General features: G+C 37.5%; 2 protein-coding genes across 3 annotated transcripts in view; one reads left to right on the top strand and one right to left on the bottom strand.

Annotated features, from left to right (window-relative positions):
• The window catches only part of LOC113499480 (DE-cadherin), a 519,450-nt gene that overhangs the window by 348,528 nt on the left and 143,664 nt on the right, over positions 1-27,258 (top strand). The gene's annotated exons all lie outside the window — the stretch shown is intronic.
• LOC113499486 (protein ALP1-like) lies at positions 21,797-23,210 on the bottom strand. Its single transcript, XM_026879991.1, has 2 exons — positions 22,755-23,210; positions 21,797-22,636 (listed from the first exon to the last, which is right to left on the bottom strand). Exons 1-2 carry the CDS (start codon positions 23,190-23,192, stop codon positions 21,812-21,814), a joined length of 1,263 nt encoding a protein of 420 aa, XP_026735792.1. The 5' UTR covers positions 23,193-23,210; the 3' UTR covers positions 21,797-21,811.

The following is a 27,258-nucleotide window of genomic DNA, read 5'->3' as shown; positions in this document are numbered from 1 at the left end:
ACTGAAATAAATTAATAAAACATGAAAAAATCCATACACTATGTAGGTTTAATTAAATTCATTTGTATCAAAAGCAGAAGATTTGTGTAAAATCATTAATGTTCTTTTTTTAAATAAAATACATAATTGATAAGATTGTTTTATTTCTAAACTGAATCAGTAAACAATGCAACTATCAATGAACATCAAGGGGTTTTTAACTTAAAAAATGTTTTTTATGGAGATTTAAATAACATGTTGCAAAAATAATGATCATCCCTTTATACTACACTTTACTCCAACGAAAATAAATGATTATTTCGGACGATCAAAACATCATCAATTATTAAGTCATTTAATGACATACGTAGATTATTAAGGACAAATTTCAAGGACGAAAAGCGCCTTTCAACACTAACACTAGTCGGTGGTGTCGCCAAAACTATTTTTGCCAGGTTATATAAATATGGATCAGTCATCTTTCTCTGCTTCCAATACTCTAAAATGCTGCGTTTAGATGGTAATACTGGTTCTTGTAAAAAAGCAACTAACTTAAAATTGATTTCTCTTTCTGATGATTGTAAATTCTGTTCATCTATATTGATATGTCTGTTAGTAACAAAATGTTGTCGAAGGTAGCTGTCAAAATTGTTATTTTCATTCGATGAATCAAGTTCTGCTGAAGTTCCTGGAACAACGCTATTGTTAACACCCGGATTGAAAGTTTCTGAAGTATCTTCTGCAGTCGTTCTTCTTTTTGAAACAATTGTTCTCAGTATCAATGACTATTTTAAGTCAACGCCTGGTGAGTGCACCCGAATGCGCATACAGATTATGCTATTTGCCATTAAAATGTTATCGCGTAAGACTGTTTTTGTCAATAGTTGCAGGCCGGCGGAACGTTTCAGACTTCTGAGATTCGACAGTGATGAAACCAGTATTTACAATAACATATTTGATCGTTATGTATTACGCCCAAACGAGCTGGAGAATTCAAGCCTTGCGGAATTTGCCGTCCGTTTTGAAACTGTCTCTAATGCGACATAGTCAGAGGACAATGGCGATGCAGAACTTAGGGACGAAGATATTACGCCAGTGAGGTATATCAGATTGCAGGACAACACTAGAATGCGTGTAAGAAATAGACCGTCAGTATTACGTACCCGTTATTATACAATTAATAGTGACAAAGAAGCGTATTATTACAGTTTAATAGTAGCATAGCATCATAGCATTTCGTAATGAAAGCGAGTTACTGTTTGAAAATGAAACCGCTGAAGACTGTTTTATAAGACGCCAAAGTGATCTTCGCCCGTTGCAGGGTAATGTGAGCGCAGAACAATTTGGTTACGCCGAACAAATTATTCAGCAGGCTGTTGCTCAAGCTACCGCACTTAATGCTGCGCGCGAAACCGATGTCAGTAATGCACCCTTGTTATGTGTTGGTGAACAAATTGTTCATGACGATGATAACTTTTGTGAAGACATGGAAGAACGTGTCAGATGAATTGTTCCTGGGAAGCATTCGCGGATTAAATGTCCAATAGAGGGATTTATTTCAGAAAGTATCTACGGCAATCGAAAACGATTTGCAAAGACAAGAGAGTCAGCTGTTGCATTTTATCACGGGTGGTGCAGGTAGCGGAAAATCATTTCTGTTGAAGTTAATCGTGGCACGTATTAAGCGTTGTTACGCACCAACAGTAGATATACTACTGAAGCCTAACTTTGTGGAAGTTGGTTCGCTAACCGGAGTTGCTGCTCGTCAAATTTTTGGCAAAACACTCCATAGTATTTTCTTGCTACCGATAGAAAAGAAAAATACTATGACATACAAAAAAAATACTGGTCTAAGACTCGAGAACGAACGACGTAAATGGCGCTTTATAAATTGGCTGATCATAGACGAAATTTCTATGGTCTCCTATTAGAACCTAAAAATAATCCACCTAAGACTCCAAGAATATAAAAACAACGACAAATTATTCGGTTTCGCCGAGCCAGTATCTAGCAAAAATTCTAAAAACACTCGATCAAAAAACAGTTAGAATCAATCAATAGTACTCACAAAAAAAATATATTAGACAGCCGATGGATTTTAAATGGGAAGGCGGGAAATTTAAGCACTGTGCACTATTAGACCAAATAATATTTACTCAATTTGGTTCCAATTCAAAGTCACCATCCGATTATTTTTTTGATTTTTTTAGCGAAGAAATTATTGATACGGTTATTCAAAATACGAACTTATTCTCTGTGCAAAAAAGTCCAGAGGCCATTTCTTCAATAATGCCACTGAACAATTTTGAGAAAATAAAGTTATCATTACATATTAATAACAATGATCTTCACAAACCTATAGGTCATCCAGAACATGACAGGCTTTATAAAATCCGCCCTGTTGTCAAGCATATCAATGAGAGGAGGTTTACCACAGTGCCAATGGATCAAAGACTTTCTGTGGATGAACAGATGTGTTCTACCAAAATAGGGCAATTTTTAAAACAATATCTGCCTAAGAAGCCCCATAAATGGGGCTTCAAATTATATGTTCTCTGTGACTTGATGGGATATGCCCACAAGTTTGAGGTATATTCTGGACAAGAGAATACAGAAAAGCTCACAGATGAACCAGATCTTGGTGCAACAGGAAATGTTGTAGTTCGTTTACTTCGAGGAGTGCCAAGAAAGCAAAACCATATCATATACTTTGATCATTTTTATACATCTTTGCCATTGGTAGTTTTTTTTAGCTAAATCAGGCATTCACACAGTGGGAACTGTGCAACAAAACAGGATTCCAAATAATAAACTTCCAGAGAAGAAAAACTTCATGAAAAAATCTGTGCCCAGAGGTAGTTTTGAGGAAAGAGTGTCTGTGCATGATGGTACAGATTTCAGTTGTGTGGCTTGGAAAGATAATAAAATAGTAACCCTGCTATCTTCTTATGCTGGAGCATTGCCTGTAACTAAAGTCAATAGATATGACAGGACAATAAAAGGAAAAATTGATATACTTGCCCGTTTATTCTCCAAGAGTACAATAAACATATGGGAGGAGTAGATCTCATGGGCAGAAATCATATAAATATAATGTCTAAAAAGTGGTACTTGCGTATATTTTATCATTTATTTGATCTCGCTATTATAAACTCTTGGATTGTATATAAAAAAATGCTCAAGAAAGAGGTGAACCCAAAAAGAGTCTACTTACAATGGGCCAATTCAGAAATGAATTGGCCTTTGTGCTATGCAACAGAGGACCCACCAAAGAGGCTAAAAGAGGTCGTCCTAGTACCAGTCCACTAGAAGAGGAATTACTATCAAAAAAAGAAAAGGGTTCTCCAGCACCTCCACCTCCAAAAGACATAAGAGATGGTGCTGAACATTGGCCAACAGTAGGTGGGCCACTCCGGTGCAAATTTCCCAAATGTAAAGGCTATTCCACAATTTCGTGAAGTAAATGTGGCGTCAATTTGTGCTTAAATAAAAATAATAACTAAAAATTAAAATAATAAATAAAAATAATAAATAACATTGCCACTGCAAAAGGTTTTAGTAGACAAGTTTTCAAAGATTGAAAGTGAAAAAGACGGGGTTCTATTCATGATAATTCTTGTTGTTCGAATCATCATGTAACTGGCGAAAAGTTACCTCAAATACAAATTGCCAAGTTTGACGGTTCTTATTTTCGATGGTTAGAATTTCGTGATACTTTTGAGAGTTTGATACACAGAAATATACATGTCAACGCCATTTCAGAAGTTCCACTATCTTATATCCTATCTCGAAGGTGACGCCGCGAGAATTATTTCAGACCTAGAGGTATCAACCACAAACTATACAGAAGCATGGAAGTTACTTTATAATCGTTACAATAATAAAAGGATTTTGATTAACCATCACTTTAATTCACTAGTTAACATTAAACAACTTACGCGTGAATCTGAGAAGTCTTTAAGGTTCTGAGTTGATCACGTCACAAAAAACTTGCGTGCATTGGCCAGTTTAGGACGGACCAATGGGATGGTTTACTTATTTTTATATTGTCTCAAAAGTTGGATAGTAATACTGCAGTCAAATGGGAAGAATATATCAAACAAATAGACGATGATACCCATACATTAGAAGAATTCTATAAGTTCATGACTGATCGCGCAGAGGTTTTAGAGTCATTGAATCGCAATAAACAAGATAGCAGTCAGCCCAAATGTAGTCAATGTCAATAAATATAAATTATGTACTAACTGCCTTAGGCAAGGACACCATGTAGGAGCATGTCGCATGGGACCGTGCCGTGAGTGCAACAAAAGGCATCACAGTTTATTGTATTTGTATTGTATTACTAAAGTATCTCAGGCTCTTATAACGGAGATCATGTATGCTGATAATCTGTGCTTTGTTACCAACTCTGCACAAGAGCTGCAGGACCTAATGACTAACCTTCAGGAAGTATGCTGTCGTTTCGGTCTGAAAATCAGTGTGAAAAAAACTGAGGTTATGGCAGTCAACTCTCAAGGAGCTACAGAACCTATCAAGGTAAAAATTGGAGATACTGATCTGAAGCAAGTGAATACCTTCAAATACTTAGGCAGCACAATTACATCTAAGTGTGACCTTGATACTGAAATAAACCATCGCATTGGCGCAGCATCAGCTGCTTTCGGTAAGTTACGAGCCAAGATATTACACTCACATGATTTGAAGCTTTCGACAAAAATCTCCGTTTACAAGGCCATAGTCCTCCCAAATCTTTTATACTCTGCTCAGACATGGGTCCTCTATCGGAAACATATACGGGCGCTGGACCGATTTCATCTGAAGTGCATAAGAGACATTCTGAAAATCTAATAGCATTTGCCTTGTACAGACTATCACAAACAATAAACGCAGATACATTATTAATAACCTATGTACTATGGAATAGCTGAATCTATCCTTGGGTTTGGCTTGATATTTTGGGGCAATTCCACGGATTGGGAGACCATTTTTAGAGCTCAAAAAAGATGCCTGAGGTCGATGATCAAATTGAAGGTAACTGATAGCTGCAAGCCGTACTTCGAACAGTATAAGATCCTTACATTGCCATCTCTATACATTCTCGAAGTGGTTATATTTGTTAAAAGCCGCGTCTTGAGGATGTAATACCTCGAAATAGGCGTGATAATAGTAAACTCTTTCTCCATCCATGTAAAACTGCACATATGCGCAGAAGTATATTTTGTATGGCACCCATTGTATATAATAAATTACCCATGATCTGGAGAGAACTCAATACCGAAGCTCTAAAACGTCGGCTCAAATTGTTTTTAGCACAGAGAGCATACTATAATGTTAAAGAGTTTCTGGATGAAAAATATTTGATTTTAAGTAAATGTTTAATTTTTCTTTTTATATTTCAATTTTGTTGATTTACATAATTACTATGATTCTTTTTTTTTTATATTTACAAATATTTGCATGCCATGGCAAGTGGCAAACATGTTTTTAAGCACATACCTAATGTAATGTCATGCTATATGCATGCACCTGCGTGTGAATGTATGTATACACATGTTTATGGCAAATAAATGATTCTTATTCTTATTCTTAAGATATGTGTAGAATACACTCCATACAACGAATCCACATATGAAGAGTAGAGAGTCCATATTTATATATTAAAACATCTTCCCGAACGGGTCTTCAGAATACTTCTGATAGCTTGTTCATCTCAGTCGGCTTAGCAAGGCAAATATTGCAGGTAGATGCAGATGAAGTATCCGTTATAATAGTGGCCATTTTTCCGTCGATCATTGTCATATGAAGCTCGTGACTAATCTCTAGCCCTGCCCATTTTGTAGAATCGATGTTTTTTATTTCTTCCTTCAATGCAGCTACTTCTTGCTTGATGTATTCTGCTGTCTCTTTACAAAACTTGAATTTTAATGGGCCTGCAATAATGTGTTGAAAAAGGTGTTGGGTTTTCCCATATGGTGCTATTATTTGAAACTAATTTAAGAGGGACAAGACTTGACATGAAAACCGAAGAATCACTGAAGTCTACATCTTCATTCCTTTGCTTGTAGGTGCTTTGAAGAAACTCCATCGAAACCCCATTTACTAATTAACTTCAAACCTTCAGCTGACCAATCTATCGGGGTCCCGTTAATTTGAAGAATCTTCTGGACTGTTAGATCCAATAGGGCTTGAAGCTTCACTCTGGCTAGCTTTAAGTTTGGAACTTCACAATCTAACAGCACTTTCCTTAAACACAAGTATTTCCATTTTGACAAGTTCAATGATGTATAAAGACCAAGAGCATGATCTTCGTGAAAAGATTTTTTCCTATTTTTCTTAAACAAGATGTCTTGAAAATAACACAAGCTAAGTCATTCTTCCTGTCTATCTTGAGTCTTTCGACTAATGCATAAGTAAGTTCTTCCGGCGAATAGTCCAAAAGAGACTCCGAACGTCTTTTCTTCTGTTTGTTGCTGAGATCAACAAAAGGCTTCCTAATCTGAACGTCGGTAGATGTGCCCACAGTTGTTGTACTAGATGTCGACGGAATCACATCTCTGTAGTATCGATGTCAGCTGAAGTATTGAGTGACGATATATTTTCAATAACCTCGTCTTGGACCTGAAAAATATCGGATAAATTAAAAGTAGTGCAATTTGGCCAACTAATGTTTGATTGTAACCATGAAGCATCTCTATTCATGAAAGTCTTCTGATTTCTAGAAGCACTTGCCCATCTGCGACTGATATTACTGATGTAGATAATCGAATGCTTGGCATCAACATACCCCTCAGGCGGCGGTATTGTACACATTCCATCAACACATGTATCACATCCTCGGGCCTATTACAGTTGTCACATAAAATGTGTGTGTGCCCACTATATGATAAAATGTGTTCAATGGAACGTGTCCTGAACGCAACCTAAGTGCTAAAACCACTGTTTCTCTCGAAAGAAACTTATTTATTTACTTCTTTAAATTAAAGTACTTATAATTATAATTATAAGAACATAGGAGGCATTGAATAGTGTTAGATTTAGTGATAATTTTATACATTACAATAAAAATTAGACTAACTGTTTTTACAGTTTTACTTTAGGGTAGAGTACGGCAAGTCTTCAGGATTCAAATAAGGTGCAAGTAGACATCTGAAAACAGAACATATTATGTAATATTAATGCAAGTGACTGCCTCTTTATCCTCTAGGCCTCTAAATGACCTCCTCAGCCCAGTCACCTCGGGAACATGATACCCCTTAGTTGGACTGGTTGTCAGACTTTCTAGCTTCTGACTGTCAAAGATGTATGAACAACTGATTAAAATATAATTATGATAATAACATCAGCCTATATACGAGTACTACAACGATTCCGGTTGGATCCAACTACTTTCACTAATATTGTTGCCCGTGAGCTGGGAGTCTCAGTCATTTTTAGAAAAAAATTGTGGACGGATGAGTCGAAAGTTTGATAAAGACAGTATTACCAACTACCATAATGCTCATTATTGGGCCCCAAAACAACAGGGTAATCCTAAAAAGAAGAGAGTGAAAGGGTCACAACGCAAATTCAGCGTAAATGTGTGGATGGGCATCATTTCAAATTATTTGGTTGGGCTTTACTTTCTCCCTGGCAATTTAAATGGAGAAGATTACGAACATTTCCTGAGAGGAGATCTAAGCGATTTGCTCGACGATTTACCACTACACACCAATTACAAGAAATGTGGTTTCAAGACGATGGCTGCCCTGCACATTACAGAAGAAGTGTCAGAGAATGGCTAGACACAAACCATCCTAATAAACGGATCGGACGAGGTGGGCCTTTATCCTTAAAGAACCCCTAACCCTTTGGTTAGTAGAACATCATCAGGCATAACAGTTGTTGATAAATATTCCAAACTAATAATTTGATTACTTACAGCATCTTTAATATACTGATAATGAATATCAATGTGTTTAATTTAGCTATGACATCCATAATTTGCCACCAACCTGTGCGCTTTTACAGTCATTACATAAACGCACAGTAAATAAATTACCAGTCATAGTTTTCTTTAAGTATCTGAGTTTTCTTTTGGCATAAAATAAGAAAACTAACACAAAATGAAATATGAGGTCTAGTTATGACCGATAAATAAATGAGACTTCCAATCAATCGTTGATGTGGAATTTCTTTATCACAAGTTTCAGACTTTTTTATTAAACTCTATTATAGCTGAGCAAATGGAACTTGTTCTCCTTCTTTTGTTACACTGGTATGGCAACCTATAAATTCCTGTGCCACGGAAATCAAAGAATAAAATTCACTCTCTGTACTATCTCTTTCTGACATCTGTTCATCTAAATTAGGAGCTATTTCTTCTATTTCAGACTGAATTGTGTCAAATTTAGACATTAGTTCTTGTAACTGATTAAGTCTTAATGTTAATTCTCTAATGTCTACATTACTAGGAGTCTTCTGAAGTTTAAAATTATCTACATAATTCATAAAAATTGTAATTCGACTCCTGATTCCCCCACGTCTACGGAATAATGTCTTTAAACTTTCATTACTCCTATACTAGAAGAGGCAACCGAATGTGGGGCCAACATGTTACCAATACAAAGCTTCTATATTAAGTATTTTAGAATTGTGATGTAGGAAATTCGTACCTACACTTAAATAATTTAACAATAATAAGTTGGTTATAAATTCCTAACTGAACTAACGTTGACAAAATACTATCACTTGTACAAATAATTTACAATCCCATCTCTTAAGTCCAGCAAACAAACCGTCGTTGAGAGCTCGCCAAACGCGTAAGCGGCGTACTGAGCGTACGCAGGGCGCCGCTGACCGCCGCGCAGTCAAGCCCGCCGACACCACCGACGACACAGCGAACGGAGCACGAAGAAGACGACACCCCGCACTCAGGCACGCAGAGTCGCCAAGCTGGAATAGTCGGCAGATTTCGTTGAATGGGATGCAATAACCGTGAACTTCGTGGAATTAATGAGATACGATAACTCGATAAATAGGTATAGCTATTCATGTAGTAAAGTTAGTCTTAGTCAAAACGTGCACTTCACGGACTGAAGAAGTTACGATAACTTGACAAATAAAGAGAACTATTGTGCAAGAAAACAAAATAATAGTAGACCTTTGTTCAAGCGTGTAATTTCGCGGCCAGGGAACGGATTACCCATTCATAAATGTAAACCGTTTCAAACAGTTAACCTCTTTATCGGTCACTAATTAAAACGGTTAACAGAAATCTTGGTAAACCCATTCGTATCGGTATTTAATTTATCCGGTTTTATCTGTAATCTTAAGGTTAACAGAAATAATTTTAGTACAACCCAAATTTATGGGTTATTAGTTGAAACTGTTAACCGAAATAAAACAATGTGTAAGTATTTGACTGACAATAGAAATAGATGCCGAAAGCGCAAACGTAAACAGGGAAATGACCGCGGGGAGTGGGGAGGCACGGTCACCGCGCCTCCCCGCTCCGTTGCTAGCGCGTAGTGCCTAAGATCTGCTGTTACCTACAGGTGCCTGCTCTGCTGCTATTTCGAAATGGTAAGTTTTTATTTCTTTCAAATAATTTGGGTTGATATTGCAATGAATTAGGTAAGTATACTAGGTTACGATTTTACCTATACACCAAGTTTATAATTAACATTATTTTAAAATGTATTTTAATAACTTAATATTTTTAATTGTTATAATTAGATTACTTAGATTAAGATAATTGCTGTGCCCTTCCTATCCTTTTACGATATGGCCATAAATTATTTGCATTTGCGTGAAAAAATTACAGGAGCCGGCTGAATGAAACCTCTCATTATCATGTCTCTTTTTAATATTATGCATGCGAAAGTTTAGATGAATGCATGAATGGATGTTTGTTAGGAACTCAACCACACCAGAACGGCTGACGAAATTTGGCACAGAGATAGATTTATAGTCTGGAATAACACATAGGCAGGCCACCGCCAATCGGCCGTACCTACAGCGATAAGTGCCTACACTATAAATTCGCGTGGCGCCGTCGCCACTCCGACGGCCTGGTGTCGCCGCTTAAAGCTTTTATGATTACGAGAGCAACTTGAAAATGTGACTTTTGGTTGTTGAGATATTTTAACGATTTTGGTATCAAACGATTTTGACGACCTCCGTGGTCGAGTGGCGTACACACCGGTTTCAAGGTGTCGCTAGCTCTGAGGTCCCGGGTTCGATCCCCGGTCGGGTCAATGTAAAAAAATAATCAAATTTCTATATTGTCTCGGGTCTGGGTGTTTGTGGTACCTTCGTTGTATCTGAATTCCATAACACAAGTGCTTTACTTAGCAACTTACTTTGGGTTCAGAACAATGTATGTGATGTTGTCCGCATTTATTTATTTATTATTTATTTATTTATTATCAAACGAAAGGTCTAGATCTAAAACTATTCTTCCGTTTGAATTATGTATATCGGTCTACTCATTTAGGGAATTAGAAGAATTAAGAATAGTGAAAATCCAGACCTATAAATATATATAAACAAAACTAATAAACTAACTAAAACGCGAGTGAAGCCGCGTGTCGGAAAGCAGGTTGATAATAAAGACCTGCAAGCAAATCGGAGTGGTGTACTTACCTAGGTGTGACGATTTTGTATTTACAGAGAGGCTAATTCATAGATGGACAACAGAATAAGTACATAGATGGGATATTGGAGTAAATGAACCTTTTTTTTCAGACTGACGAAAGTAATGATAATGATCGTCCAGTATCACCGTCAATTTTGCAACCGCAGAACCTATTGAGACGAAAGAACAAAACATCTGATAGTAGCGATGGTACAGTATCTGTCTTCCTTTACTAATATTATTGAGTGTTATTTAGGTACTTACGAGAAATTAAGCGCGAACATAGGGTTTAAGGAAATTTTCAGTAACTACTCAGTAAGTTCTTAGCATAGAAAAAGTCTTAAAACTTGGTATTGACGCTCGATTTTGACTTGGCTGCCATAGTATGAATTAAATAATACCTACCTTAAAGGCTCTCATATGGCATAGGTTTCAACACTTGAGAATTTATCCAAACTCGGTACTTTACCCATGGTACATTGTAAATAAATTTATTGTTTTAATTTTAGACACAGCGAAGAAGAAGTTGAACGTTGTGTACATTGACGGAGTAAATACTGGCCTACCTGACTGTAAATGTTCCCGAAATGAAAAGGCACTTACTTTTCGTTTTCTCATAAACAGAATTCCGGATAAGAAATTAGAAGCGTTTTGGGACGAAGTATTGAATATAATGCAAAGGTATTCATCTGAATAATTTTATAATGATTAATAACAAATGTATCTACCTACTGATTTTTTAATTCATATGGGCAAATAAAACGAACAATATACTTACATTATGGTGAGTTTAATTTCAAACATTACAAGTATAAACATTGTTAATCATAAAACAAATCTTCGTTTGATTTTATTAAAATGATATTGTTTAATGTTTCATCCAGTAATCTATTTCTTGACGGCGACAATATAAATTTAAGTACTGAAAACAGTCTTTCCACTGTAACCTGTGTTGTTGGAGCAGCCACTGCAACTTGTGCTAAGTGTGCAAGTCTATGCGATTTTGATGACCAGTACTCTATAGTATTTTCAGAAAGAGCAAGTCGTGGGGTAGCTAAATATTCAGCGATATAAAAATCTAAGTCCAACGCAACAGTACCTCCTGGTGCCCGAATTCTTTGACTGAGGTTTAAAATATCTTCAAGACTTTGCAAATCGGACTGGAAACTGTCACCTGATATATAATTCAAAGTTGCAAGTTGCGTGAGCAACGAGATGAAAGTGAATTTAATGTATCACCTTGTTCTTCCTCCTGACTTATTTCATGCACACGTGTATCTACCGCAAGCATCTGTTGGTGAAGATCTTTAATCCAGCGCTTCGCTTTCTGTCTCTCGTCTTCAGATAAGATCAATTTAAATCTAGGATCTAAAAATATTCCCATTAAGAAAGCCTTGTTACCTAACAGAGATTTTTCTCGCATTGTCATAGCGGCTACTAGATCGTGTGCTAAGGATTAATTAATTTTTTGAGTTTTTGTCTTGTAAATCATTCAAATAGAGTAAAAATCACCTACAGTAAGCTGTTCTTTTTGAAGTCTTGCAGTGGCTTCTTCAGATGGCTTTAAGGTATTAAGAATATTATTTATTTCAATCCACACATTTTCATTTAGTATTTCGCAAATTTCGTCACAGTTGTCGCAAAATTTTTTAAGTTCTTTTAATCTTTCTAACATGTAGTACGTAGAGGACCATCTAGTGCTGCAATCAAGAATTGGCTTTTTTAATTTTTCCAATCTTATCTTCAATTTCAGTAGTGGCCGACGTAGTATTCTTACAACACATCGACATTTTTCAATCACAACTTCATGATCATGTCAACTCAACATGATCAACTGCTGACAGCAGAGAGCGTGAGAGAGAGAGCGTTGCTAAGCACGCTCCGTTTTTTTATCGCACCGTTTGTCCCGTCACAGTTTTTGAAGAAGGAGGTTTCAGTAAGGATCTTGAAGAATTTAGGAGGTTTCACTTTAATAAGGAGGTTTCGCTGAGACTAACAATCAGTGTAAACATTGTCTGATTTTACCAACTTGGCCATTGCTGAGAGACGTGAAAATTGGGCTCGTGAAATCTTCCTAAGTTCTCTAATTTATGGCCAAATTCCAGCTCTGTAACGCCAGGCCCAAGTTTCTATGGAGTTTGGGTTTTCTCCTTTGCTTTAATAAAGATGGTGTTGATTTTAAATAAGCATAAAATTCTTGACACCTTTTGTTTATATAGACCTTAGTTATTAAGATCGCCTTCAAAACTGAAACCTGTAAGCTGTTTTTTTCAGACGTCCACAATTTATTCATTAAAGAAAAGATTCTTTCTACTGATGCATTTGTACCGGGTAAACATAAAATGTATTCAATTAAAAGACTAACATTTTCATGCTTAAGATTGTTGGCGCGAAAGTGTTTAAATATTTCAACCCAACGAGTTTCAGTGTGAACTTTTAAATGATTCCATTCTGAAATTTTCTGTGAAGTTACGTAGTTTAATATTAATGTAAATTCGTCAAATACTTCTGTGTATTTGATATTAATTTGTATAATGGTATAAAATGGTAACAATAAAAAAAGAACTGACACAAAATGGTAAATGAAATAATGAACGGCGGAATGCGCTCGCTCGCTTGCGAGTTGAACAAGGTCTGGTCGTAATGGCGTCGGCGCGCAGCGTTCCGTCCTCCGCGCCCCGCTCCCCCCGCGATGCTTATGGCTGCGTTCGCGCGTGAACATGCTCCCCGGGTTGAAGGAGTTTTCAAGAGAGTGGCAGCGGGCAGATGTTGTTGAAGGCTCGCCGAATTGTCCCCTTCTTAGTTTTTAACTCTGCAACTCTTGCAACACCATCGGACCCCGGGTACGTTTGTACGACGCGAGCCAGTAGCCAGCAGAGAGGTGGGAGCGCCTTATCCTTTACTAGGACGAGGCTGCCCACCTTGACGTCTCCCGTTGTCGTCGAACACTTAGTTTTTTGCTGCAGCAGATAAATATACTCTGTGTTAAAACTTTTCCAAAAGTGCTGCTTTATGTTTTCCACCCTTTGGAATCGCTCGAGTCGACTGATGTTTCCGCTGTCAGATATCTGTGCTGTGGATGCGGAACGGACGTGAGTGATCTTCCAATTAAAAAGTGGGAAGGTGTTAGGGCACAAAAATCAAGTGGATTAGGAGAGCAGGGAGTAAGTGGTCGGGAATTGAGAATTGCCTCTATTTGGGTGAGACAAGTAGCCATTTCTTCATATGTGAAGTGAGTGAGAGTGAGTAATCTCTTTAAATGGTGTTTCGTGGATCGCACGGCGGCTTCAGCTACGCCATTGAAATGAGGAGAGTAGGCCGGCACAAAGTTGAATTCAATGCCTTCTTGCGCGACGTCATATGAAAGGTTTGAATTCTGCAAGAAAACACGAAGTTGGTTATCAGAACCGACAAAAGTTGTTCCGTTATCAGACAAAATGCTGCGAGGCTTGCCACGGCGCGCAATGAATCTTTTTAAGGCGGCCAAGTATGCTTCCTTGGTAAGAGGTGAACAGCCTTAATGGCTAGGCAGACAAAGATACATATGTAAGACTTTACAAGTTTGCACCCCCTTCCCTTCCGGTCAGCTATCAGTATTGGCCCTGCATAGTCAACACTTGAATTTAAGAATGGAAATTCAAGATTACTTCGTGAACTTGGAAGTTGACCCATTATTGGCTGTACATTTTGAGCCTTATGTCTAAAGCACACAACGCATTTTTGAACGGTAAACCTAGACAAATTTCTTCCCCCCAAAGGCCAATAGTTTTGCCTTATGTTTGCCAAGAGCAACTGAGGCCCGGCGTGTAACAGCCTTTTGTGAACAGCTTGAAATAAAATTTTAGTTATATGATGCTTACTGCACAGGAGTATAGGATGTTTCACGTTGTAATCGTAAGGGGAATTATTTAACCTGCCTCCAACTCGAATGATGCCATCAGAGTCTAAAAAAGGTGACAATGATATGAGACGATTTTTGTGGAGTAGGGATTTTCCTAATTTTAAAGTAGAATATTCATCTGGAAATATTTCAAGTTGTGCGTTAAGCAAAATACATTTCAAAGAAGATTGAATTTCCTGATTCGACAGCCTCCCTACTAACTTGCTATTTTTATTTTTAAAATTATAAATGTACCTTTTAATGTAGGCCACAACTCTTTGCAAACGGTTGAAGTCTGAATATTTGTGAATTAATTTTTGAATTAAGGTTTGATGTTGAATGTCACTATTGTTTGACTGAGTTACATAGCAAGTTAGTTCAGGCAAGTCTTGTTTTGCAATGTCGTTGTGCGGCTTTGGCCACAGGCTTTCATCTTGTAATAAAAATGAAGGGCCTGCCCACCATAGACTGGAGTCGCTGATATGGTCAGCCTTCACCTCTCGAGAAACTAGATCCGCCTGATTGTCTCGTGTTGGCACATAGTTCCATAAGGATCCGAGGGTGGTTTCCTGTATTTCATTGACACGATGCCTGACAAAAAGCTTGAGTTGTGTCCATGGTGCGGATAACCAGCTCAAAACAATTGTTGAATCACACCAAAAAACACATCTGCTAACAGATATAGTAAGTGATTCTTTCACCTTTGTACACAATCTTGCACCCACTAATGCTCCACATAGTTCTAACCTGGGCATTGTTGTTGGCTTGACAGGGGCTACCCGATTTTTAGAAGCAAGTAGGCGTACCGTTACTGCATTACTACTATCAATGCTGCGTATAGAGACGCATGCACCATATGCCTTTTCACTGCTATCTGTAAATATGTGTATTTCATTCATTTTACAGTTCTCACATATGATCCATCTAGGAATATTCAAAGAGTTTAAATGCTTTAATGCTTCTACTAATTTTGACCACTGATCTGCTATGTCCTGAGGATCTGTGTATTCCGGATAATCTTTACCACTTTCTGGCTAATATCGGTAACACCACAACAGTTAACGGAGAAGAGATCAAAATTAGCATTCCAGATATTGCTGTCCCCCAACCCCAAGCAGATGCTATTCCTGCTGGATCTTTTGGCGCTGTAACCCCAGAAAATCATAATGTTTATGAGTGCTACATTTCTCCACTCGTCACCATGAACAGAGTCCTAAATTCAAGACGGCAGCAAGGAGAAGCTGAAGTACCGCCATTACCGGCGATGATGATTCCAGCAGGCGCCGTACCTACGGAAAATATACTCGGCCATGGCCCACCGGATATTTTACAGATGGAAGCTCGACAACGGATCGAAGGGTTTGATTTTCCAGAAGGTGATTCTGATGCCGCCCGTCTCCGTGTTTGTCCCGAATTAATGGCTCGAGTTAATACCGTCTTGTCCGAGATGAAAAATCGTTACAAGATGAGAGACATTGGACGATCATCCCCAGGACTTAGAAACTATATCGTGCCAAAGAACATACCCGGTTATATTCAGTACGTCCGTGTGTCAGAAAACACACCCGATAACATTCGGCTGAGTAAGAGACAAAGTCAAATCCGAGAACCTACAGCATTTGGATCAGCCACCGCAGGTCAAGTTAACTTGCACTGCCTACATAGAGAACGGACGAACCATGCCCGTGGATCATGTTATACCATTGGAGGTGCAATTCCCAATGGCTGGCTAGCTACTGTTAATTCCAACTTTAACATGGTAGCACCTTTCACTCCAACTATAGGAGTTAACAATCCGGCTCGAAGGACCAATGTTTAGGGTGCTCTTCAATAATGGTGGACTGTATTTGATATTAATTTGTATAACGGTATAAAATGGTAACAATAAAAAAAGAACTGACACAAAATGGTAAAAGAAATAATGAAGGGCGGAATGCGCTCGCTCGCTTGCAAGTTGAACAAGGTCTGGTCGTAATGGCGTCGGCGCGCAGCGTTCCGTCCTCCGCGCCCCGCTCCCCCCGCGTTGCTTATGGCTGCGTTCGCGCATGAACACTTCTGTATCTTTATTGCTGTCAATGTATCCCTTTTCAATTAATATATCCAATGCTTTTTGTACATCTACCCATGCAGGTACTGTTCATAAATCAGCCCAAAAAAAATCTCCATTTCTTTAGTAAGGATGCAAGTCCATTCTTCCAGATATTCACTGCTCGTTTTGTAAAATTCTGTAGCTGTTCTTTTTAAAAAATCTTCATCAATATTAGAGCCATTATCTTTTAGTTTTACTATTAATGTACGAACAGTAAATGGAAGAAACTGATTGGTTTGTTTCTGTATCAAATTTTCTTTGAGTTGATTTATTTCTTTTGCAACATCAATTGCCGACAAAATTTTACCTTCAATCTTCAAAACAATTCAATTCAAAAAATTCAACACTATAATTCTTAAATTATAAATACATATGTCCTATAAAACATGCTATCATTATTTTCTTACTGCAATAAATATTTTAATATACGAGTAATTTTTTATTTTCTTAAAGGCGAAATAAATAACGATATTAATCGAATATATATTAGTAGTGGTGGTGGAACCATAAAGTAACTTGTTCTTATTTAGATCTTTTTGGTACTGTAAGGAGTTCACGTTTTCTAAGCCAATCAAAGCTCTAATACACGTTTGACATTTTAATTTCTTTATCAATGCATGGACGGTGTAGCCATCCATGTATTCAAGAACCCTTCTGAAACGTGTGTAAGATCTTCAAGAAAATCTACATTTTCGCTTTCAATTGATTTCTCATGTGTGTCTGTAAGGTCTCTGTATCGTGTTGTGACATTGATACGATCCACTGGTGATGTATATTGCAAAATAGATATTTGACGTAAAGCAGAGCAATTTCCACTGCCGCTATTTCTTATTTGTGCATAGGTGAGAAGCTTTTTATAAATACTCTCGAACTGTCGGGCACTGGGATTATTGTTTGAATCCCCATGACATCTTACTCTTCCAAAAAAATGCTGTAAATGATCCTGGCCGATTTTGTGCTGTGGTAAGTATTTTAATGCGTAGTTTGGATTTACAACGAGGTCCTGGATAAGGTATATCGCACTTTCGATACATACACAAAATCCTAGAAATCCAGTATATCTTGGCGATTTTATCAGTAGAACAGTTTGCTCAGTATTTCTTATTTTTATCTGAGTAGACAAGCTTAATTAAGTATCTTTTGAAGCCCTAAGTTTTACTAGCACATTGGTTGCATTTTCAACATTTACCGCCCTTTTCAGGCCGTAACCGTGGGTGTGCGAGTCCAGGATATCAAGTAGGTCATTTATCATGTCCAAAAAACGTGCTGTTGGTGTAACCTTTTTTTTTTTGTTTAGGTGGGGGAATCCTCATGGACACCCCTCCCTCGGGGGAGGAAATGGGTAGTGTCAGACTTTTACTGACTAAACCTGAACCGCCGTGCTACGTCATCCGCGTTTTGTGTCGGTGTATGGCAATGCGTTGCAATCCTTCATACACCGACCGCGGGCTTCCACCGGCCAGTGATGTGGGCCGGTAGGTCACTTTCTTGTGTTGTGTGGAGGCCGACGTGTAAAGAGCGTCGGCCTCCTCGCCTCATATAGGGACCGCATCCATAGCACCGAATGTGGCCCCCCGCCGTGGGTAATACACTCGGACGACAGACACCCCCGTGCCGTCGCCCAGAACCCTAGTTAGGGGGTGTTGGTGTGTTGGTGTAACCTGCTCAAATTCCCGTAAATTGAGTTGTTCCTTGCAAAACATGAGTGAATCTGACACACTCTTGCTATAAATTTGGGTAGCCAAGCTCACTTTCATAATTTCACTTTTAAAAAATATGTGAGCTGCCCTGATACGATTAGCAAGATGAAAATTTTCTGCTTCTTGCAAATTATGTAAATTTACTAGATGTTGCCAGGAAATGGTCTCACCATGTTTGTCTTGAATTTTTTTATAGAACTCGAACGCATTTCTTATTAGCTTTATCATGTGCGCCGGATCTAGAAATACTGCAATTTTATTATCATTGCAGGGGTTTTTAAAGGTGGTATTGAAATTACTACCTTCAAAAGAACATCCTAACTTTTTGGATATCGTCAAATTCGCTGGACAACCGTCAAATGTGACAGCTTTAATTCTAACACCAGCTTCTTCTTCTAAATGAATGGCTTCCGTTAAAAGAGCCACTTTCTGCTCAGAGTTAACGCCATTTATTAAAAAATATCCAATTGGAATTTTCCAGGAAGCGTTGATCGCTACCAACAAAAATACAAGTGCTTCCTTGCTCTTCCCCCGGACCGCCGCAAGGTGTACACGTCTACTCAGTGGTTATACCAAATTTATTTTCAAAAAATATTAAATAAATTCAGTGATTTAATTCTTTAAAAATATTAGGAGTGCATAAAATAAGAAGTTATCCTAATACACTCAGTGCTCCGTGGCAATCGTTCGCGATCATAATACCCTGGTACCTGACTCGTGCGCATTGGTCAAGGCTACGAGACCCCACCCAGCGTGTACGCATCACGCGCAACCTTCGACACGCCCTCGACACGCCCCACTGCTCAACGATTCGAGGACAACCTCAGCGACGCCCCGCCCTACGCACCGGACACTCGCCGCTCACCGGTAATTAGCACATCTCTTACTGCCGCTGCTGCCCTAGTACTTCAAACGCTTCTTGGTTATAAGTAAAATTAGTGAGCGTGATAAATAACACTTCGGGCTCTTTTTAATCTTAACCATCACTCCAACGGCTCTACTACCCTAGTACTAAAATGGACAAGTCATACTCCGAGTCAAATTTAGCTAACCAAGACGAGAGATTGGAGTCACCTCTGAGTTACATTTCCCAAAGAGTTAACAAAAGAAGAAGAGAAGATGACTTTGACGCCTTTAGAGAAGAGATGATAGCTACAATTAAGTCTATGCTGCTAACTCAAGAGACGGAACTTAAAAAAATAACTCCCACGCTCATGGAAATAAAGCTCACAAATGCCAACATTGAAAATACTATGGCCGCTATAAGCCTGCAGAATGAAGAGTTTAAAAGAAAAATTGAAGAAATGGAGTTACAAGTCAAGAAAGATAAAGAGTACATATCCATCCTAGAAGAAAAAGTTGAGGATCTTCAGCGAGGTAGCCGAAAATCGAATATTGAGATTAAAAACGTACCCAAACAATTGAAAGAAACTAAGGAAGACCTTATCGAAATGGTAGTATGCTTAACTAAGACTGTAAACAATGAAATCACAAAATCGGATATTCGTGACATTTATCGAGTGAAAGGGAAGAAGCAAGGTATGACTAATACCCCTATAATAGTAGAACTATCCTCAAGGAGTCTACACACCAAACCCGCCGACCCGCCGACACAGCCCGGCGGCTTGGTGTCGGCGACTTTGCTTCAAGAATCATGTCGGCGACTCGTACCCGCGCGTGCAAGTCGGCGGCATGGCCGGCGACTTGCGTACGCGCACGCTCAGTTGCCCGCCGACACTCCAGCGATAGTGACGTGCTTGTGTTTTTTTTGCGATTTTCTGCAATAATGGAATGGGACGAAGAAACCACTCTAAAGTTAATAAATTTGTATCATATAAAGGAATTATTATGGAATCCAAAACACTTGGATCACAAATGTAGACCTAAACGTTTTGATGCACTAAATGAGATGGCAAACGAATTAAATACAAATGTCACAGAAATAGAACGGAAGATAAAAAATTTGACGAGCCAATATTATAGAGAAAGAAAAAAGACGATTGAATCAAAAAAGTCTGGAACCAGCGCAGATTCTGTTCATGAGAGCAAGTGGTTTGCCTTTAAATCTTTGAATTTCTTGCTCAATAAAAATAAACCTACTGGAACAATCGATACGGTATGTAACATTTCAGTGATGTTGTATTATTTTATTTCTAACCTAATTATTAGAGCACACAAGAATAATATGTAAGCTTGGCCCGAGTGAAGAGAGGCGCGCGGTAAATAAAGACATAGGTACTTATTTTATCTGCCTTTGTTGTTGCGCTGCCGCTATTGTTATTGCACCGAAATATTTCTAAACAAATTATTTCTTGGAATGGCATGTGCACAGATATAAAAGTCATTGCAAATGTATTTTTTAAAAACTAACAACTCTTTTCTCAACAATCTTTTGATTTCGCCGAATTTCTATTATAAACCGAGAGATTCCGTACCATTTTCTTTTTTTTTCTTTTTAGGTTGTTTTAGAAATATTATTATTAATTATTATTTACATTGATAATAATTATCAATGTAAATAATAATTAATAATAATATTTCTAAAACAATTAGTATTAGGTATGATTTATGACCATTGTCTTTTTTTTCATATATTCCGTGCGGTGTACCTACTCGCGGGTAAAAGCTAGTGTATAATACATTTCATAAGTAAACTGTTGGTGATTCAAATAAAATATTATTTCAGGAGATAACAGCAACTGACAATAATGCCCAACATGCGGACAATGATGCTCAACATGGGGAAAACGATTCACCTCAAACGTCAAACAAAATTCCCCAAGCGAATAAACGTTATAAACCTAATCCAAGTAATGAGATGGTGTCGGAAGCATTAAATTTAATGAGAACAGTCAGTCAACGGACAAATCAAAAAATAAAAGATGAGGACGATTTGTTTGGCGAATATATTGCGACACAACTTAGAAAATTTGATAAAACAACAAAGGCAATAATAAAACATCGGATTAACAATATCTTTTTTGAAACCGAAACTGGATATCGTTCAGACATGTTCGAAGCTTCGCCAAGACCTTCTACTTCCCATAGTCATCCAGGATATTATACAATGGATCAATGTGATGTAAATTCCTACTACTCATCATCCAACTCTGCCGTAACAAACCCTGTTTCACCGCCTCTTGGTGAACCTTCAACATCTTCAATTGAACCTTCGTTACGTGTGTCGCTTCAAGAGAGTGGTGATATTGAGAACATATTATCATCTATTGAGTCAGATAAATAGGTTTATTCCACAAATCCCCACCGTATGCACTCTGAGAATAACCCTATCACCTGATGCGAGATAACGTTATGTAGGCACAAGTATTTCGTCTTAATGTTGTTATCATAGAATCGTCATAGTATACTCAAAATGCATAAAAACATCAGTGGGGATTTCACGGTGGGGATTTATAGAATAACTCGGTAAATAAAACCACTTATAAATGAACAAAAACAAGTGATTTACGAAGTTTTTAATACAAATTATAATAAAAATAAAAGTACTAATACAAGTATGAGTTTCATTAAAACTTACGAGTTAGTCATTGATCATTCTGCCATGGTAATCTCCCGACATCGGAAAGAAAATATTGAACCAATTCTGTCCTTATAACCTCAGGAGATTGTGTCCTTGTAACCTCAAGGGAATGTGTATTGTCTTGTCTAGGCAAGTCAGCAAACAAATTATTTTCACGTGGTTCCCTGCGCCAATCTCCTGGATTGATTTCTCCCCTACTATTTTCAGTATCATATTCATTTTGTTGTATTATACCATGTCGTTTTACATAATTGAACAAATGAATACATGCCAATGTTACAATAGTAACTTTTTGTGGATTTAGCTGGATGGGTTTGTTAAATATCTTAAATTGTTTTGTTAACTGTCCAAATACGTTTTCAACTACTCTTCGACCTCGACACATGCGATAGTTGTACACTCTCTTGGGAGACCCTTTCGCATGATTACCATCATAAGGTTTTAAAATATTGGTTTGTAAAGGAAACGCATCGTCGCCCAAAAAAAAATAGGGTACTGGCATAATTCTTCCAGGTAGAGGTTTTTTATCTGGCAAATTTAAATCATTATTATATAACATTCTGCATAATGAAGAGTTAGCAAATACACCACCATCGGAAATGCGACCCTGGCACCCCACATTAGCGTATAAAAACTTATAATCTGCATCCACTAATGCAAACAGTACAATACTGAAATACATTTTATAATTAAAATAATCGCTTCCACTTCGTGCTGGACATTCAATTCTAATGTGCTTTCCATCCATAGATCCAACACAATTAGGTACATTCCATCTACTCAGATATCCATCTGCAACTTTTGTCCATTCGTTTGATGTTCGTGGAATCTGAAATCGGAAATGTGCTCGGTGATAGGATAGCCATTTGCCTACTTATATAGTAATTTTTCGGAACATAGTTTTTCTGGAAGATTAAAGAAAGTTAAACGCCCATATATGTACATACCTTCACATAATCCGAAAGTCCATCTACGATAGCTTGGCACACTTCTGGAATAATGTAGGAAATAAGTTGAGGAGATACTTTAAAGGTGTCACAAAGACTGTTGAATGAATCTCCCGTAGTCAGGTATTTTAATGTTAATGATAATCTGTCCGTTGGTGAAATTGCACTTCTGTAATTTGTATTTTTTTTAACTATTGTGGGTCCAACAATGCTTAGTAAATATTCAAAGTCGGTAAACGTTAACGACATAAATGTCTTAAAATGTAAGGGTCTTTTTACAATCAAATCGTCTGTTCTTAAATCTTTTATTCTATCACTGTTACTGTAACGACTGCGACTCATTAAGCTTGGTCTAACCCAACACTGTCGTTTTCTCTTCAGGGACCCAGCTAAAATTATTCCACATGCTGCTATTATTAGATCAGCATCAGTATCCATGTTTATTGTAGGCTGCAATATTCGAGAAAAACAACACGTCACGTTCGTACACACTGCAATCACTAACTAAAAAAGTTGTACTGATTTCTTGCCGCCGACTAACTCACCGACACAGCCCCATGACACATGTTGGCGGGTTGGCGGGTTTGGGTCGCCGACACCAAGCCGCCGGGCTGTGTCGGCGGGTCGGCGGGTTTGGTGTGTAGACTCCTTCAACAATACTCAAGACTGAGGTACTTAAAATGTGCAAGTCTTATAATACTAGGAATGTAGGAAAGCTCAGCGCCAAACACTTGGGTCTCAAAAATAACGTAGACGTTCCAATATTCGTATCTGAACAGCTCACAGCGAAAGGCTCAAGACTTCACTTCTTGGCACGCGACCTCGCCAAATCGAAGGGATTCAAGTATTGCTGGACCGCCTATGGTAAAGTTTATGTTAAGAAGCGAGACGAATCGCCTACGTACCTAATCAGGAGTGAGTCCCAAATACAAAGCTTAATGCAAGAACCGTGACTAGTGTTGGGCTACTTACACTACATGTTATATCTTTTTACTTTAATTTTTATTAGTATTTTAAGTTGCTCATCGAACTTTTTAAAAAATGTTAATTCTAATTATCCTAAAACACACATATTGTCACTACACACGCAAACACATAAACAATACTTTCAGCATAACAATTACACACTTATAAAACACTCAACATTTACCTATATATTTACAGAATGCATGCTTGCAAGTCATTACAAAATTATTAATTCTCTTCCTTTTTGCTATAAAATTATATACTTAGGAAAATCCTTACAATATGTATGCATACACAACATAACTCATTCATACTGCGGGGTCGTAAAATCTTATCGAGGTATTATTTTTAATCCATATGTTGCATATAATGTAGTAATAATATTCACTAATCATGGTAATTATATTTCCCTATGTATAAAAGTATATCTTAATGCGAGACGAGTAAAATACGTATATATATACAATTTGGCATTAAAACCTAGAATGCTAGCTCAATTTTACCATGGATAGTACTAATATAATAATGCAAGAATTGGACGAAATAACGATAGCACAATCGAAAGAACTTCAAATTGATGATTTTATAAAACAATTTAATATAGGCAAAACTGATTTCACAATAGTATCTCAAAATATTAGGAGCATATATACTAATCTGGATGACTTTCTAATTACTATAACACAGTTCAAATTTAATGTAGATCTTTTAATCTTAAATGAGTGCAGAATAGACACAAACAAACCTATCCCTGAAATCGAAAACTACTATTCTTTTACTACAAATAATCATATTAACCAATGCGATGGCGTTGTAGCGTATATTAAGTCAGAGCACAAGGCTAGTGTAAGAGAAATAATTTTAACTCATGCATCATGCTTACAAATAAAAATACATAATCTTGTCATCCTTGCTATTTACCGATCGCCTTCAAATACAAATGCTGACCTTTTCGTAGATTCTCTCAATGACCATTTAGACTCACTCAAATCATACAAAAACATTGTAATAGCAGGCGATATTAACATCAATCTAATATCTAAACCTATCGAGCAAACATATGAGCGTACAAACAGATTAAACTATTTAAATATGCTTGCAACACATGGCTTGCTACCGGGTCACTCGTTACCAACCAGAGGCGGCAACTGTTTGGATCATTTTATCTTAAAACTTGACACTGCCAAAAAAGCTGCCTCTATTGCTGTTTTAAATACCAGTATTACGGACCATCTTATGATATTCCTTAAATTATCAAATATTATAAAATCTCATAAATGTTCTAAAACTAAAACTAAAGTAGACTTTGATAAAACCATAACAGCATTAAAAAGTAGTAATATATCCGAACTACTTTCTATCAATGACCCAGTTAAGTTATCTGTACAATTAATAAACAAACTCCAAAACTGCCTTCAGCAACACACTATTACTACACTAATTCCAAGGAACAACCGTATCATTAAACCCTGGATAACTTTAGGAATTTTACGATGTATACAAAATAGAAATAATATGCAGAGAAAGTTGCGATCTGATCCCCATAACGTTATATTAAAAATCACCTATAGGAGATACCGCAATTTCTGTAATAATTTAATTAAAAAACTTAGAAGAAAATATGATAAGGAACAATTACAAAAAGCAAATAAGAATACAAAACAAATGTGGAACACAATAAACAATATAACTCATCGCAAACCAAAGAAAGCTTTAAATTCAGAATTATTAGATATAAAACCTACCCCTCAGGCTTCGGTAGATTACATAAATGATTTCTTTTCCAATGTTGGGAAAACTCTAGCTGAGAACATTATTTGCTCACACCAACCGCAACTTCCTCACGGTCCTGATCCCATGATACACTCACACAGCTCCTCCTTCGTGCTTCTTGAAACCGATCCTACTGAAGTCTATGATGTCCTAATGAGTCTTAAATCAGACAGCGCTCCAGGTTGGGATAATATCTCAACTAAATTCTTAAAAACCGCCCATGAATTAGTCGTACCACTGATAACACATCTTGCTAACTTATGTTTTAACGAAGGTAAATTTCCATCTGTGTTGAAGCAAGCCATAATTACACCGGTGCACAAGGGTGGAGGCAGAGACGACATAAACAATTACAGGCCTATATCTGTCCTGCCGGCCATATCTAAAATCATTGAAAAGCTCATTAACGTCAGACTACATAGTTACACACATAAATATAATATCATATCAAATGCTCAATACGGTTTCAGACATAAATTATCGACTGAAGACGCAGTGACAGCATTGACCACTCATATAACTAAACTGGTAGACTCAGGAAAAAAATGTTTAACCGTATTCCTTGATCTGAAAAAGGCCTTTGATACCGTTTCTGTCCCCATCCTTGTGCGTAGTATGGAAAATGTCGGCATAAGAGGGAGTCCGTTAGCTTTATTAACGGATTACCTTCGAGATCGTAGACAAAGAGTTAAGGTAGGCGAATATATTAGTGACGAGACATACGTGACTTACGGCGTCCCACAGGGCAGCGTATTAGGACCGACTCTTTTCTCAATTTACATAAACCAGCTTTGTAATATGGTGCCGAAAAATGGCCGTGTCTTCTCATATGCAGACGACACGGCCATTGCTTTCTGTGGCGATACATGGGAATCTGTATATAAATCTGCTGAAAGGGGTCTGTTCAGTATTACAAACTGGTTGAGTTCACATCTCCTAACGCTAAACATCTCCAAAACAAAATACATTGCATTTACCATCTACAACAACACACAACCTGGATCTAACAAAACACTCAAAATCCACTCTTGCGATATGACTTGTACAAACTGTTCCTGTCAAAGTATTGAAAAAGTGACTCACATAAAATATTTAGGTGTAATATTAGATCAGCGACTATCCTGGCATGTACACACAGATATGACCATTGCCCGTACCAGGAAACTGATATGGATTTTTAAAAACCTACGACATGTAATGACTAAAAAAATGCTGACAGAAATCTATGTCTCCTTAGCTCGGTCAATTCTGATTTATTGCATACCCGTATGGGGTGGAGCAACGAAGACGAAGTTCATTGAGCTAGAGCGAGCACAGAGGTCTCTAATAAAGGTCATGTATTCCAAGCCATATAGATTTCCAACCAACGAGCTGTATTCCCTCAGCAATATACTATCAGTCAGAAAATTATTCATTCTCCATACTGTGATAAAATTACACAAAGTATTGCCCCACAAGCCACTTCTAACGGAAAGAAGACGAAAACATCGCGTTGCACCGACAGGATATGTTAAGACTACGTACGCTAAAAGGCAATACTATGCAAAGTCCGCTATTTTATATAATAAAATCAATGATCTACTCAATATCTACCCCTTGTCAACTAAAGACTGCAAAAAGACAATAGCTCAGTGGCTGAAGGATAAAACCTATGATGAAATAGAAGACATGCTGCAAGCATCCCCACTGTAACTGTAGAAGCACGCATGCATTACACATACACTGATACATATTTAGGTACACACAACACACATCCACCCACACA

The sequence above is a fragment of the Trichoplusia ni genome, chromosome 12 (genome assembly GCF_003590095.1).
Source record: "Trichoplusia ni isolate ovarian cell line Hi5 chromosome 12, tn1, whole genome shotgun sequence".
NCBI classification, from domain to species: domain Eukaryota; kingdom Metazoa; phylum Arthropoda; class Insecta; order Lepidoptera; family Noctuidae; genus Trichoplusia; species Trichoplusia ni.
Note: the sequence above shows the minus strand (reverse complement) of the source record. Positions and strands in the feature narration are given on the sequence as shown.